Raw genomic sequence first — 16947 nt, forward strand, 5'->3', positions numbered from 1 at the left:
GTCCAAGATTAGGCATTGCATTTTTTTCATTCCCATGAGAATGTCCATACTGAGAGGCATCATCACTGCCTAATTCCATCTCACTATATGAAGACATGTTGCTGTAATTTCTCAGCAGACCACAAAAATTAGCCCTAGCACAAAGCTTTGGCTTGCAATCAGGTGCCTCAGGCCCACCAAATCAAGAGATTTGATGTATCCCGGCAATGGACCGTGAAAACAGCCTTCCTTCTTGGAATGGGTGGTGATAACCTGATTTAAGAGTTAATTACAGCAATAAATAAATGCACATAAAATGAAATACACACTTTACCATAACATTTTTGGACAGTGGACTCCCTGTTGGCCCCACAATTGGCGCCCCTTGCGGTATTTCTTTAGCTTTCATTCAATTGGAAGGAGTACAACTTGAGATTCTTCAATCTCCTCCTGCTAACCAATTGCTCTTGCTGTCGTAAATGACCAGCAAGCCTTTTGGGTGATTTGCCCCTTGTTTCACCCAGGACTTCTTCTTCAATTTGACCCTTGGCTGGCCAAATGCTGTCCCAAAGCAATTTGGGATGGGTTGGCTCCTGAAACCCTTGATAATCTTCAATTATCAGCTGTTGATTTCAGTCCGTTGAGCCTTCAATCTGTGGCACGGATCCCAAGGTGGTTGCTAAACCCTATTTTTTGCTTGTGAATTAGGGTTTACTGCAGAAATTACAGATCAGCCCACCAAAAATGGTTGAGATCTCCTCCGAATGGCTGAGAATTGCTGAGAATGGCTGAGCATAGGGTGAAGGAGATGAGAGAATGCTGTAGAGAGAGAAAATTTTGAGATTTGTCGCGAAGAACTGATCAAAATCAGCTGCTGCCCTGCTGTACCAGCCCCAAACGGATGCACCAACAACAATAGGAGCATCAGAGACTGTGATCTTCAGGAGAAGTGCATCAGCAACAATTGTCAGCTTCCCAAGGTCAAGAATATGCAATCTTCATCATCAAAATGGTCTCCAATGGCTGGGAATTTGGCCCCAAAAGCTGGCAGGAACAGTACAACACCTCTTTCCAACAGCTCCAAAATGAAAAAGGAGATTTCCCTCTCCCTTCAGCCCTATTTAGCCTTTCCCCCATTGCCAAGTGGCAACTTTCTTAATCCATTTTCAGCAATTTCCAGCCATTTAATTAATTTTCAGAATTAATTAATTTTGAAAATTAATTCAGCCCTTAATCCATGCCCAAAAAATTGACCTTGCCTATCCAAAAATTAATTGGCCAGGCCATTTGCAACCCAAAGTGGTCCCATGCATTAATTGACCCTTGGACAAGCATTAATCCATTAATTAATGCCTAGTCCCTAGTGTCACTACTGACACTTAATTGCCAATTAATGGTTGTAGGGGCAAACTGACACCAAAATTCATTTAGAATCTAACAAGTGTAATTTGTTACAACTTTTGCCTTTGACACCCATCTTTTTCACAGGGTCCTTCGGTCTTCAACTGTGAGAAAGTAGCTTGCACCTCACATGTGTATCTTTTAATTGCACATTTGATTAATCCTTTAATCAAATGTCAATTAAACATAAGCAAAGCATCAAATTTTCACGTCTTCCTGACAGACCACCCTCTTGAAATCCTTGCAATCGTCCTCGATTGCACTGTAATGTGTCAAAGCAAACAATAGTGCATTGGAATTTTCGCAAGGCATCATAGTCAACACAACATTGGCCACTACTGACTAACTATCTCATATGCCCACCATTTGCTGAAAAATTTCCACCCATAGCAGCCACGCATAGATTATTATAGGAGGCACTAGGGGATCCCACTCTCCACGCACAGAAGATGCGTATGCAAGCAGCCATTGCTGGCCTAGAGGATAGGTGCTCAGAGTTCTCCTTTTGAACCTCAGCAGCCTTTTGGGCGCGTAAGGGAGACACGATGTGCATGGAGTTCTTTCAGGTGCACACCAGCCTCGCATTGCATGAGAGCAGATATGCAACCTTCAGGATCAGTATGGGAGGACTCGTTCTAGCCCAGACGAGGTGATGGAGATTGCCATTGACTATGACACGTGCCTTTTCCAGCAGGACACAGCTTCAACTATAGGACAGAGATGTAGACAGCAGGTTTGGGATCATATCTCGTTCCTCCTCACAGAGGAGATGAGATGCTCCCTCCTAGCCCCCTTCACAGAGAAGAACTAGAGGAGGCTTTCCATACACAGGATGGGCAGAAATGCCTGGGAGAGGATGGCCACTCTAAGGCCTTCTTCAGTATCTACTGGGAAGTGGTGAAGGACCCCCTAGTGATGGCTTTCCAGGAGATTTTCACTTCAAGACAGATGCCAGGGAGTCTTTCGGTAGGCCTTACGAGTCTTTTTCCCAAAGGGGTAGACCGGTTGGAGCTTTCCCAGTGGAGACCGATCACCTTATTGTCAGTGGCCTATAAGGCACTGGCAAAGATGATTGGTAGGCGACTGCGCCCCATGCGTCTAGACATCATCCATGACACACGGACAGGCTTTGTCTAGGATAGGAGCTTAGTGGCCTATAAGGCATTGGTAAAGGTGATTGGTAGGCGACTACGCCCCATGCTTGCGGACATCATTCATGACACATAGACAGGCTTTGTCCAGGATAGGAGCATCCTGGACAATGTATTCACCTTCTTTGAGGCGACAGAGTGGGCTCAGTATAGTGGGCAGAGATTGGCCGTACTACTCTTGGATTTTGAGAAAGCTTATGATAGGGTGGACTGGGACTTCTTAGAGGGCACCATGGTGAGGTTGGGTTTCCCCCAGGCTTGGATTCACGGGGTCTCCGCACTTTTCAGATTAGCCACTAGCAGGGTTCTCACCGGTGATAGGCGTGGGGAGGAGTCTCGGCTAGAGAGATCGGTACGACAAGACTGCCCCCTGGCCCCATACCTGTTCCTTCTCTTTGCAGAGGCGATGTCCCATTTCCTCAGGTCACGTGTAAGCGGATTACGTGACCTACGACTTCTAGTGAGAGAGGAGATTGAGTTGTTAGACTCAAAGTATACAGATGACACAACACTCTACATAGAGGACGATGAGCTGATGTTGGAGAGAGTGAGGCTGGCTCTTGAGGTGTTTTGTTTTGCAGCGGGAGCGAAAATCAACTGGCAAAAGTCAGTTGGCGAAACTCTAGCACGGAGTGGAGCGTCCACCTGGGATATAGATGGGTGAGCAGAGGATAGACCATCCGGTACCTAGGGTTCCAGGTGGGACTTGACATCACTCTTGCCCAACAGTTTCTTCCTATCCTTGATTCTATTTGGAGGAAATTGACCTACTGGAGCACGGCCCACCTCCCATTGGCCGGCCGAGCCTTGGTGGTTAACCAAGTCCTCCTAGCAACGGCTTGGTACATCGCCTCATGTTGGTGCTTCTCCTCATCATGCATAGTGCAGCTTCGCCGCCTAGTGTGGAACTTTTTTTGGTGAGGGTCATATGGTTCCAGGGATTCCAGGGCCAAGGTGGCGTGGGTGACCATTATATGGCATCGGTCGGAGAGAGGACTTGGGATCATAGACCCAGAGTGTTCTCACCGTACTTATATGGGATGTAGGAGTAAAGGTTCTTTTGTGCATAACCTTTTGCTACCAACTATGCTTTGTACTTGTCAATTGTGCCATTAGCCTTGTGCTTGAGTTTAAAAATCCATTTTGTGCCAATAGTCTTCTTATCAAGTGGTAAATCCACAAGATCCCATGTAGGGTTAGTGGCAATAGAGTCTAACTCTTTCTGCATTGCTTGCATCCAATGTACATCTTGTTGAGCTTCATTTAAGGAAGTGGGCTTATCATATTCTAACAGTGAGCTCATGAACACATGCTTATCACAATCATCTTCTTCCATAAAATCAGCCAAATGGGCCCTCCTTGCATCATGTATTGCATGCCTAGTAGCCCTTCTAGTGCGTTGTGGTAAGGGAGCATCCATCCTACTCTCTTGGAGAGTGCATAACAACCATCTAGGGTTTATCCTTTCATGCTGTATTGCACCTTCCACTATATGAGGCAAACCTGTTAGAATTCGCCAATTCTATGGGCAGCGTCCAATGTAATTTATGTGGTGTGGACACTTATTAAAGTGTCAATGTAAGGTGTGTACACCTTGTGTCTTAGAAACTTAAAGTAGTGACACTAGGCTCTAGAGTAAAATAAACCTAAGTCTAGTTAGTCGGTGGAAGGCTCGTTAGGTCAACCCTTGACCTAAACATAAGTTGTACTTTCACTCTATCTTTCATTCTAGCAAGTACACTCTTCTCTTTTTGCTTCAGCTCACTCTCTTGCTGTCATTGTCTCTCCTCTCTCTCTCCATAGCTGGCTGCCATTTTCCAACATTTGGTATTAGAGCAGCTCGTACGTGCGGATTATGTTCAGCCACCACCAGCCGGTGCTATCCCGCCCAAGGTCCCACTGCTGCGAGCTTGGTTCTCAGCTCGAGGAAGAGTTTTCAGCTGCTGTGAGGTGCTGTTGAAGTGAAGGAGGAGCTGTAGCTGAGCCGTCTCTTGTCTACTCCAGATCTGTTCATCTGCTCTATATCTGTCCAGTTCAGCCATTAGCTCCAAATTTGTCCATTTGCTCCAGATCTGTCCAGCTTAGTCATCTGCTCCACATCTGCTGTTTTCAGCCTGTGCGCAGCCCTGCACGCAGTCCAACATGCAGTCCCACACATAGCCCTCACCCAGCCCGAGGAGCTGCTGCTGTTTTCAGCTCTGCCCGCCATTTTCTCAGTCCTCATTGCCAATTTTTGCAAACCCTAAAAAGTGCAGAAACCCTAATTTTCAGATTTGGGGTTTTCTCAAAATTTTTGGAATTTTCAGTCTATTTCAGCCATCTCTTCTCGAATCTCAGCTCGTGCTACCCAAAAATATTGGGCTTTTGCTAATTTTTGCTCCCGGAGCTCAAATTGACAACCAATTCGAAGAAATTTCTCAATTTCTTGGACATTCCCACCAAAACTTTGGGGCTTTTGCACGATTGGAGGCCCTTTGCACAAATTGTTACCCAAAACTCATAGACATTGCGCAATTTCTTCCATATTGGCTCAAGAAAATTTGGGGCTTTTCAGTTTTTTGGATCCAGTAAGCATCACGAGGCAGATTTTAGTTGTTGTTCATTACTGACATGCATCTCGAGGCGACATTTCTGCAGAAATTCTAGCTGTAAGGTATAAATTTCTTCAATTTCTTTGAAATTTTAAAAAGAGATTTGGGGCTTTTGCTCGACACGCACTCCAAGCCAAGTAACAAGTAGTATAACAACATCTAATTGCTGTTACAATCAGATTGGGTAGAGAATTTCGGAAAAATTCGGTAAATTTTGGTAAGAGTGAGCATTAAGTTGCTATATTTTGTACTTTTGTGGGCACACATTTCGAGGCGGGTATCGTACAACAGTATAGTACTGTAATTTACTGGCTGAGTGTTGATTTGGGTGGCATTGTGCACACTTTGGCATTTGAGTGACAATTTGGTACTTGTTTCTTAATCTCGTGGGGGATTTTGTTATGTGAGGAGTATACTCTATACTTTAGTATTGAAGTATTTGGCTGTAGATTTTTGTCTATCATTGACAGCATGGCATGTAAGGGGAATAATGATCAGAGCAACATCCTTGGTGTCCTCACTCAGGAGGACAAACTTGATGGGTCAAACTACCCACTACAGAGTTTTATGGTCCGTAATCTTCTTGTGGCGAAGGACTTGTGGGACTATGTTATAGGTGATTTGCAGCGACCAGGAGGTCTTGCACCTCAGACACCTCAGTGTAACACTCGAGGACAGGTTGCTGGTGGTGGTGGTGGTGGTATTGGTGCTGCTACTGTTGCTGCCCCTCCTCTCCCTCCTACTAAGGATAAAAGGAAATGGGACTCAAAAGATGCACATGCACTTTCTTTGATTGCGCTGTCAGTGAAAAGGGCAATTATTCCGCACATTTGGTCTTGTAAGATTTCAAAATCAGCATGGGATGTACTTGAGCGTATGTTTGCAGTACGCAATGAGGCCAGGATATCCTATCTCTACAGAGAGTTGACCAATGTGACCATGGATGAAGGTGATAGCATGACAGAGCACCTTACTCGCCTATAAGATTTGCGTGAGCAGCTACTCAATGTTGATGAGGTTGTTCAGGACGTTGAATTAGTAAACATCACACTGAACTCTTTTTTAGAGTCATATCGTGGTTTCCACATCTCTTTGATGTTGTCTTTGAGAGGGGGCAGCAGTCCCTTACATTTGTGGAGTTAGAAGGGCTCTTGTTGCAAGAGGAACAAACTCGAGAGAATGTGGCATTGTGTTTAGGTAATGTGGCTATGCTTTTCAAGTTCAAAAGCAAAGGAAAAGTCAAGCAGAATGGCTCCTTTGCAAAATGGTGTTGCTGAAAGAAAGAATCGGACTCTAATGGAGATGACTCGTTGTATGCTAAAAAGCAAGGGGCCACCTCATAAATTTTGGCTAGAAGGCCTTCAGTGTGCAAAGCATGTGTTGAATCGTGTACCCACTAAGGCACTAAAGACGATCGTACCGTTCGAAGCTTGGCATGGCAAGAAACCCAAAGTAGACTACTTTCGGGTGTTTGGTTGCATAGCCTATGTACATGTTTTGAAAGAGCTTCATGGGAAGCTTGATGACAAGGCTGTAAAATGCTTATTTATTGGCTACAGTTCAGAAAGCAAGGGCTATCGCTTGTATGACCTACACATGAAGAAAGTCTTTGTCAGTAGGGATGTCCTATTTGCTGAAAATTCTGCATTTTCACATGATCAGTTTCAAATGCCAGCCTCCCATGACATTGGTGATGTCTTTGAGGGTCTTTTGCCACGTACTTTGGAGTCTGTGCCTGCTGTAAATGGCAGGACGAACTTAATACAACAAGTTATTGCTGCACCATATGCTCCCGAACAGCAGGGTATTGATGATGGTTTGCCACATGCAGTGGAAGAAGCAATACAGCATGAAAAGGCTGCTGTAAATGCAGCCAAAACAATCCCAAGATGGCTGTTACAAACTCTCCAGGAGAGTAAAATGGATGCTCCTATACCTCAATGCACTAGAAGGGCTGCCAAAAATGCAGCAAATGATGCAGGGGAGGCACATTTGATTGATTTTACAAAAGTAGATGATTGTGATGAGCATGTGTTTATGAGCTCACTATTGGATGATGATGAGTTTACTTTCTTGGAGCTTAGTAAGATGTACATTGGATGCAAGCCATACAGGATGAGCTAGACTCTATTGCAAATAACTCTACATGGGATCTTGTGGATTTGCCACTTGGCAAGAAGGCCATTGGCACAAAATGGGTTTTTAAACTCAAATGCAAGGCTAATGGTACAATTGATAGGTACAAAGCACGGTTGGTAGCAAAAGGCTATGCACAAAAGAAGGGCATAGATTATGAAGAAACTTTTGCTCCTACATCCCGTATGAGTATGGTGAGATGTGTGATTGCTATGGCTGCAAATTTTGGTCGGAAAGTACATTAGTTGGACATTAAGACAGCATTCTTGAATGGGGATTTGCATGAGGATGTTTATGTGTCACAACCTCCAGGGTTTGTGGTTAAAGGGAAATAGTACATGGTATGCAAGCTGCATAAAGCTCCTATGGTCTCAAACAGGCTCCTCGTGTATGGTACTCCAAAATTGCTACTAAAGGGTTCAAAAATAGTCCAACTGCTCCCATTCTATACATTAAGAATGTGGGGGGGGGGGGGGACTTGCTGATTATCATTCTTTATGTAGATGACATGTTGCTTATTGGACCTACAAAAGAAAAAATTGCAGATTTTAAGGCTGAATGAAAACATGCATTTGCTATGTCAGATATAGGCTGCCTACACTATTATTTGGGGATTCAATTCACCCAAAATCAGCATGGTATCATCATGTCACAGTCACAATATGTGGATAAGCCGTTATATAGGTTTAGTGTGCAAGATTGCAAACCTATGTGCACTCCTATGGAGCCAGGCTTAAAGCTGTCTATGCATGATGGTGAAGAGATGTTTGATGTTGCAATTTACAGCCAGGTTGTTGGCTGTCTTATTTATCTTTGCAACACATGCCTTGACATTCAGTATGCAATATCTTAGGTGAGTAGGTATATGCATAGCCTACGGATCATACATTGGCAAGCTGTTAAGCGGATCTTCGGATATTTGTAAGGTACTGAGTCACATGTATTATTATTTCCCAGGGGGGAGACTTGCAATTACAGGCTTACAATGATTCAGATTGGGTTGGTGATGCAGACACTAGGCAGTCTACTAGTGGACACTATTTCTTTCTAGGCCGTTCATGCATTTCATGGCTAAGCAAGAAATAGCCTATAGCGGCTAACCTCGTCTTGTGAGGCTAAGTACAGGGCAGCCTTCATGGCAACAGTGGGATGTGTATGATTGCGCAGATTGTTGGCTGATCTACATTTACCATTGGAGGGTCTTACACTCATTCTTTTTGATAGGCAGAGTGCTATTGCAGTAGCACGAAATCTTGTGTTTCATGCTCGCACAAAACATAGAGGTGCATTACCATTATTTCAGAGAGAGATGCTATGCAGGAGAGATCAGCTTGATGTATGTACTCACAAAAAAAGATGTTCCAGACATTTTCACCAAGACACTACCACGCGAGAAGTCCTTAAACTTGTTACCCTTTGGTGATTGATCATCCTTGTACTTCATTACATTGGCACTGTAGGGGGTGTTAGAATTTGCCGATTCTATGGGCGATGCCCAATGTAACTTGTGTGGTGTGGATACTTATTAAAGTGTCAATGTAAGGTGTGTACACCTAGTGTCTTAGAAACTTAAAGTAGTGACACTAGGCTCTAGAGTAAAATAAACCTAACTCTAGTTAGTTGGTGGAAGGTTGGTCAGGTCAACCCTTTACCTAAGCATAAGTTGTACTTTCACTCTATCTTTCATTCTAGCAAGTACACTCCTCTCTTTACTTTAGCTTACTCTCTTGCCATCATTGTCTCTCCTCTCTCTCTCCATAGTTGGCTGCCATTTTCCAACAAAACCATCATCATAACCTTGCTGTTTGGGAGCATGTGGTGCAGCAACAAGCTATTTATAGTAGGCACGAACTTCAAAGAAAGTGGCAAAAGACCCTCAAACACATCACTAATGTCATGGGTGGTTGGTATTTGAAACTGATCATGTGAAAATGCAGCATTTTTAGCAAATATGGCATTCCTATTGACAAAAAATTTCTTTGTCTATGGGTCATACAAAGGATAGTCTTTGCTCTTCGAAATGTAGCCAATAAATATGCACTTTATAGCCTTGTTATCAAGCTTTCCATGAAGCTCTTTTGAAATATGTGCATAGGCTATGCATTCAAACACTAAAATTAATCAACTTTGGGTTTCATGTTATACCAAGTTCCAAATAGTGCGATCATCTTCATTGCCTTAGTGGGTACACGATTTAATATATGATTTGCACACACTGAAGGCCTTCTAGCTAAAATTTATGAGGTAGTCCTTTGCTTTTCAGCATGCAACGAGGCTTCTCCATAAGTGTTCGATTTTTCCTTTAAGCAACACCATTTTGTTGAGGTATCATTCCATGATCAAGCAAATATGTCTCTAAAGCACGAGACATGTACTCCCCCCCTTTATCTGTGCAAAGTGTGTGTACTTTCAAGCCAGTTTCAGTCTCAAGCATTGCAACGAGATGTTTAAAATGCATAAATGTATTAGAATTTGCTTTCAGCCCACACACCCATGTATATCGAGTGTAGTCATTAATAAAGGTGACAAAATAAAGAAGACCCCCAAGTGCATGGTTCATAAACTTCGGAGTGAATAAACTACATTTTTTGGATATCACACATTGCACCATCCTTCTTGAAGTTAAACCTATGCATTTTATCCAAAATACATCCTTGGCATGCATGAGGAGATGGGGTCTCCAGTGGAGACAATGTATCTACCATCTGACACCTGTGAAGGGTTGTCAAACTACCAAAACTCATATGTCCATAGTGGGCATGCCATAGCTCTACATTTTGCATTGTGAACAAAAGAGTACTAACTACATAGCATCAATGAGATTGTCTATCATACGTATCCAACAAAAAGAGATCCTCATATAGGGTGCCGGATCACGTGAGTGCATAATCTCTCTGTCTCTGACAATGCATTTGTCATCCTTCTCAAAGATGACGTGAAAGCCATGCTTATTAAAAGCAGAGATAGACAACATGTTCTTTGAAATGCCAGGCACGAACAAGACATCTAGAAGCATGAAATCAGAACCATTTGTGGCAGTAATAGTGATTGCACCAATGCCACATATATCATAACTATTGCTGTTTGCGCATGTAACACGCTTTCCAACAAGGATTGCATGCAAAGAGGTAAACATACACTTTTTAGAAGTGATGTGCTTTGACGCTTCATTGTCAAAATACCATGTGTGCTGCATTTCAGTAGCACATATAAGAATGCATAGTCCTCCTCCACAAAGTTGGCTAAGCATCACTAACTATAGATTTGTTGGTTGATGTCTCTTGGACAGCCAAACTGGAGTCCTCTTTGGCCAATTGCTTTATGCATTTATCAATGTAATGATCGGGCTTCTTGTAATAATGATATTTTTCATTTTTCTTGGACTTTTTTGTATCTTGGGCAGCCTTATTTGATGGTTGTCTAGCATCAACCTTTTGTTGATTTTTCACATTTTGCTTGACTTTTCCTTTGCCATTGTACTTTGAGAGTATAGCCACATCATCCGAATGCAATGCAACATTCTTTTGAGTTTGTTCCTCTTGCAGCAAGAGGCTTTTTAACTCCACAAATATAAGGGGCTACTCGCGCCCCCCAAAGACAACATCAAAGAGGGGTGAAAACCAAGACATGACTCAGGAAGAGAGTTAAGTGTAATGTTTACCAATTTTGCATCTTGAATAACCTCATTGACATTAAGCAACTGCTCACACAAATGGTCTATGTGTGTAAGGTGATTTGTCATACTAACACCCTCATCCATGTTGACATTAGCCAACTCTCTCTGGAGATGAGATATCCTGGCCTCATTATGTGTTGCAAACATGCACTCAACTACATCCCAAGTAGCTCTTGATGTCTTGTAAGATCGAATGTGAGGAATAATAGCCCTTTTCATTGACAAGGTAATCAAAGATAGTGCATGTGCATCCTTGGAGTCCCACCTTTGCCGATCCCCTGTAGAAGGGGGAGGAGGGGCATCAACAACAATACCAACAACTTGTTCTCTAGTACTATGTTCAGGTGTTTGAGGTGCAAGACCTCTTGGTCTGTAGATTGGTAGTGATATAGTCCCACAAATCCTTCGCCACTAGAAGGTTACGCACCAGGAAACTCCACAACGGTTAGTTTGTGCCATCAAGTTTGTCCTCCCGAGTGAGGACATTGAGGATGCTTCTTTGATCATTATGCCCTTGATGTGCCATATTGTCTGTCACGAGGACGTGAAAATTTGATGCTTTGCTTATGTTTAATTGACATTTGATTAAAGGATTAATCAAATGTGCAATTAAAAGATGTACATGTGAGGTGCAAGCTACTTTTTCACAGTTGAAGGCCGAAGGACCCTATGAAAAAGGATGGGTGTCAAAGGCAAAAGTTGTAACAAGTTACACTTGTTAGATTCTAGGTGAATTTAGGTGTCAGTTTGCCCTAGGACCATTAATTGGCCATTAAGTGTCAGTGGTGACACTAGGGACTAGGCATTAATTAATGGATTAATGCTTGTCCAAGGGTCAATTAATGCATGGGACCACTTTGGGTTGCAAATGGCCTAGCCAATTAATTTTTCGATGGGCAAGGTCAATTTTCTGGGCATGGATTAAGGGCTGAATTAATTTTTAGAATTAATTAATTTTGAAAATTAATTAAATGGCTGAAAATGGATTAAGAAAGCTACCACTTGGCAAAACTTTCCCATGCAAGTGGAGGAAAGGCTAAATAGGGCTGAAGGGAGAGGAAAATCTCGTTTTTTCATTTTGGGGTTGTTGGATTGTTGCTGCTAGCTTTTAGGGCCATTTCCTAGCCATTGGAGACCATTTTGGTGATGGAGATTGCATATTCTTGACCTTGGGAAGCTGGCAATTGCTGCTGATGCACTTTCTCCTGAAGATCACAGTCTCTGATGCTCCTATTGTTGTTGGTGCGTCCATTTGGGGCTGGTACAGTAGGGCAGCAGCTGATTTTGATCAGTTCTTCACAACAAATCTCAGAATTTTCTCTCTCTACAGCATTCTCTCATCTCCTTCAGTCCATGCTCAGCCATTCTCAGCAATTCTTAGCCATTTGGAGGAGATCTCAACCATTTTTGGTGGGTTTATCTGTAATTTCTGCAGTGAATCCTAATTTACGGCAGAAATTAGGGTTTAGCAGTCACCTTGGGATCCATGCCAGAGATTGAAGGCTCAAGAGACTGAAATCAGCAGCTGATAATTGAAGATTATCAAGGGATTTCAGGAGCCAAACCATCCTAGATTGATTTGGGGTAGCATTTGGCCAGCCAAGGGTCAAATTGGAGAAGAAGTCCTGGGTGAATCAAGGGGCAAATGACCCAAAAGGCTTGCTTGTCATTTATGACGGCAAGAGCAATTGGTTAGTAGGAGGAGATTGAAGAATCTCGAGTTGTACTCCTTTCAATTGAATGAAACCTAAAGAAATACTGCAAGGGGTGCCAATGTTGGGGCCAACAGGGAGTCTATTGTCCAAGAATGCTAAAGTAAAGTGTGTATTTCATTTTATGTGCATTTATTTATCGCTGTAATTAACTCTTAAATCAGGTTATCACCACCCATTCCAAGAAGGAAGGCTGGTTTCATTGTCAATGATGTACAAAAATCAATAGGCAATGGCCTGCATGCAAGTGCTCATGGCCCAATTTGTACCCAAATCGAGTCTTGATGCCCCCCCTCATTTGTAACAAATCGAAGTGATCAAATTCTTATAGAGATCAACACATTTTTTGAAGTGAGTTTGCTTTTGGTGCATCATCTTCTCATATTCAAAATCCCATCCTACCCTCTACTTCATTTGTTCTCTCTTCTGCTGATCCAATTTATTACCCCATATGCACTCGGGGGTCCTATTGCTTTAGGTGCACCTTTCACCCCATAGGTCAAACTCCTATCTATTAGTCGAGCATTGCACATGGTGGGAATTCCACTCTTGATCCAAGCACCCTTCAGAGCTCAAATGCAAGAGTATGCCCCAAACATCATTTAGGTGGATATACAATGATCCTTCTTTGACCAGTCATCCCCCTAGAGTGCGTATGACGAGCCCTTCAGTGCTGCACATGCAATATCTACCCAACTATCTTCTCATGTTTTGCCACCCACTTTACCTTCACTGACTCCTCTTCCCACTCTGCAGCTGCAATCAAGAAAGTGAAGGAGCATGTTGCTACTAGTAGTTACTGGGAGTGTATTTGATATTTTGAAACTTTGATCTTACCATCACTTTAAAAAAAGAGTTTTGATTGATTATCAAGGGCCTTTAGGTGATTGTCGAAACTTTGCAAACAATACCTTAAGGTTTATAAAGGGTAGATCTACATGCTGGAGAGAGAAAGGAAAATGAGAAATACTAAACCTATGTAGTTGGTTAACATAGCTGGGTATATCCTCTAATGTTTTCTGCGGGAACTTCTCTTTGCTTGCTTTTGCTGAACTTATGAAGTCATCAAACTCTTCTTGATTCAAAGGACTGGTGGTAGGAAATGTATTGCCACTAATACTTGTTGCTTGGGTTGTGAGTTTGAACTGTTTAATCTCTGTTTTATTAGTTCCAAAAGAAAGAATTGAGATAAGAAATTAAGTGAAGTATCCAGTACACAAAAATAGGAAATGAATAGGAAAGGAGAAGCCCTTGAAAGAAGAAAAGGCAAAACCTAGAAAGGGAAAGTCTGGGCAGGTGCCAACATGACTAATGTTCCGGCCATATTAAAGAAATCCCTGCCAATTTGCAGGTTTAAATCATCTCTTACCAGCTATGTGTCCCAATGAGTGTTGCAGCCATTTCGTAGGGCAAAATGTTTCTAGCTAGCTTTTGGTCCAGAGCAATGACCCATCTCTCATGGGTTTGGCTGTTTCCTGAGTCCAGACAGTCTCCTGTCAGAATAGGGCTTAGCTGTTACCAAGCTGTTTTTGATGCGATGGAGATGTATTTCTGTGCTTCTGGGCCTGGAAATAGCCATTTGATGTTAGCTGCTTAAGAGACTGTCATGGGGCCAAAACTTCTTCTGAATGGTTATACAAGGATTTTATGTATGCCAAAACATGTGGCTATCTGCAGAAAAAAAGGAAATGTGAGAGTCACAGTTAATCATGATTTGGCTACTTGTTATTCATTTTATGCTCCTAATGTAGTGCATTGATTTTGTTAATTTTGTTTGTCCAATTATTGAGGAGGTTTTGAAAATAGTTTTATCAGCTCTAGGAGGCATTTTTTGTTTAGTTTCATTGTTTTTCCCTCCAGATACAGGGTTGGCTTTTTAGAATGCAATTGAAACAGTAAAACTATCACATTGCAGTTCTGGTTTGGATAGTTTCAGAACAAAATGGATGGAGTTTGTAATGCCAGGACACAAAATCAACAGTTTTGATGCACTCTTCTGGACTTACTTTAATATTGATGCACTCTGTTGGACTTGCTGTAATGTTGATGCTTCTCGTCTTGGCTGATGGATCACGATTTCCTGTCCTATGCTTTTGATATAGGCTTGCACTTCCATTGCAGGTAGTTGCAATCACCATTTATTTTCTTCTGGTGGTTGCTTTTTATGTCTTTTTTGAACCTTTTCTGGGGCGTACAGTATTGGAGTATGTGGCAATTGCAGTATATACACCAGTGGTATGTATTTTGATATTATGGTTTCAGAGATACACTTACCTGCTTCATCTTCAATCTGCTACTAATGTGTGCACTGATGCTCTTGGCAGGCTCTCACAGTATTTGTATTATACATAAGATCGACAGCTATTGACCCTTCAGATTCAGGGATCTTGGCAAAAGACAGATATGGTAGTCAGTTACAAGCAGACAAAGTCTATGATGTTACTGGTGTTCCTGTGAACTCAAATCAAGCAAGGTTTGAACGTTCTTCTGGATTGTCAACTCCTGCAAGGAGCTCGTCCATTACACAGTCAGAAAAGGATTTCAACAACAAAACTGAGGAGAGCAGGCAAAGGATTGCCTTGGATATGGAGACGGAAAAGCAATCTAAGTGCAGTAGGTGCACATATTTACTTTGTGCCTGGTTGATACAAGAGGACAGTTGTAGAGAAGACAGCCTCAAGCAGCAACAATCTGTTGCAGATGAGGATGCTTTGTTTTGTACCTTGTGCAATGCTGAGGTGAACTGCTCTCTCTTACAGAGAGAGAGAGAGAGAGAGAGAGAGAGAGAGAGAGAGAGAGAGAGAGCACAAAGGGGTGTAGGTCAGTTGGTAGGGACACTGATGACCAGATGGACTTGAATTCAGTTATGCGCATGGCCACGCGCGGATACACCGGGCATGTGGACACACGCATTTGTATTCAGCAAGCTCCATCTTTCTGATTGTATGTGTGGTTTTCATGGCTGTTTATTTAGTTGTGTGTATAGCTTTTGTATAGTGGCCGGACAATCACTTGTACATCCAATTATTCTTGAACACCTATGTGTGTGTGTGTGTGTGTGTGTGTGTGTGTGTGTGTGTGTGTGTGAGAGAGAGAGAGAGAGAGAGAGAGAGAGTGTGTGAGTGCAGGCCGGATCTGAGCGGGGGTCGTCCGGCACTTGTTGCCTAGCCGCCTACCGCTGTGCGTCCCGTCGCCCACGTCGTCGTCGTCTGCTTGCCTGGGGGTCCCGTCGCCACCTTGTCTGCTGGACTGCGCGTCCCGTCGCCTAGCCGCCTGTCGCCTGTGCCTCGCGCCGCCCACGCGCCAGGCTGCCCTGTTGCCACGTCGCCAGATACCCTAGCCCTGCCCCTGCCGTTGCCTTGACCTACGCGTCCTGACAGAGCGTACGGTCGATGCCTGGAGCTTGCCCGCCTGTTCCGTCCCTGTTCACTTGTAGAGACCTGCCCAACGTCCATCTGCCCGTCTGCGAGACCCCGCGCGCAGGACTGTGCCGTTTTCCCTGTCCGGCGGTCCCTGCGTCTGCACGACGACCTGCCCCGTGATTCCCTGTGTTGGTGCGTCCGCCTGGTCCCTCGTCTGACCCGCCCTGCCGAACCCGCCCTGCTGAACCTGTGACGTCGGCTGACCTGCCCTGCGGACCTGAGACGTCGGCTGACCTGTGACCTGGCTGACCTGCCCCGTGGACCTGCGACGTTGCCCTTGGCTGTGCGCCTTGACAGAGAGCGAGGACAGCAGTATGACTGGCCTGGATATGGATTTTATAGACCGGACGGTGGCAGCCCTTGGTCTTGATTCTGATACAGAGGAGCCGGAGGATACAGTGCCGTGCACGGAGGAGATGCCTTCTGGTTCTAACCTGCCGCTTGCGGGTAAACGCTCCAAGCATACTTCTGATGAGACAATGGGCCCTTAGGAACGTTCCTATGTGCAGGTTGCCTCTGATCCTGTGGATTCGCAAGAGATTGATTGGGAGCATTTGCTGGAATTTGCCAATACTCTGCTTGGCGATTATGTCCAGCATAATCATGAAGCTTTTTCTGACTTGGGAACTGATGAAGTGCTGGAAGCCACTGTGGACCCGAAATCAGTCTTGCGGTCTTTTTCGGTGTTTTATGACCATGCAGTTATACTCTTCTTCACTGGAGGATCCCAGTGCTTTCCCATATTCGCCAGTGGCTGCACCATTTATTACAAGGGGAGTGTGTCGAGGAGATCTTTCTTGGACCCCGCGGTTTTTATAAGGTCCTGTTGAAATCAGAGACACATCGGGCTGAGCTCCTGCCCAAGTTGCCATTATTTTT

At 43.7% G+C, this 16947-nt stretch overlaps 1 protein-coding gene across 3 annotated transcripts in view; it reads left to right on the forward strand.

Annotated features, from left to right (window-relative positions):
• The window catches only part of LOC148041837 (protein S-acyltransferase 21-like), a 142871-nt gene that overhangs the window by 31566 nt on the left and 94358 nt on the right, over positions 1–16947 (forward strand). For all 3 annotated transcript variants that reach the window (XR_015691626.1, XR_015691627.1, XM_087683057.1), the window contains exons 2-3: positions 14768–14881; positions 14971–15384. Coding sequence is in view for 1 of the 3 variants with exons in the window: in XM_087683057.1 (XP_087539183.1) it covers positions 14768–14881; positions 14971–15384 (528 nt within the window). In the remaining 2 variants the exon portion in view is untranslated. The remainder of the gene's footprint in view (positions 1–14767; positions 14882–14970; positions 15385–16947) is intronic.

Source organism: Lygodium microphyllum, chromosome 1, assembly GCF_053477565.2.
Source record: "Lygodium microphyllum isolate KBCC chromosome 1, Lygodium_microphyllum_v1.1.10, whole genome shotgun sequence".
Lineage (NCBI taxonomy): Eukaryota > Viridiplantae > Streptophyta > Polypodiopsida > Schizaeales > Lygodiaceae > Lygodium > Lygodium microphyllum.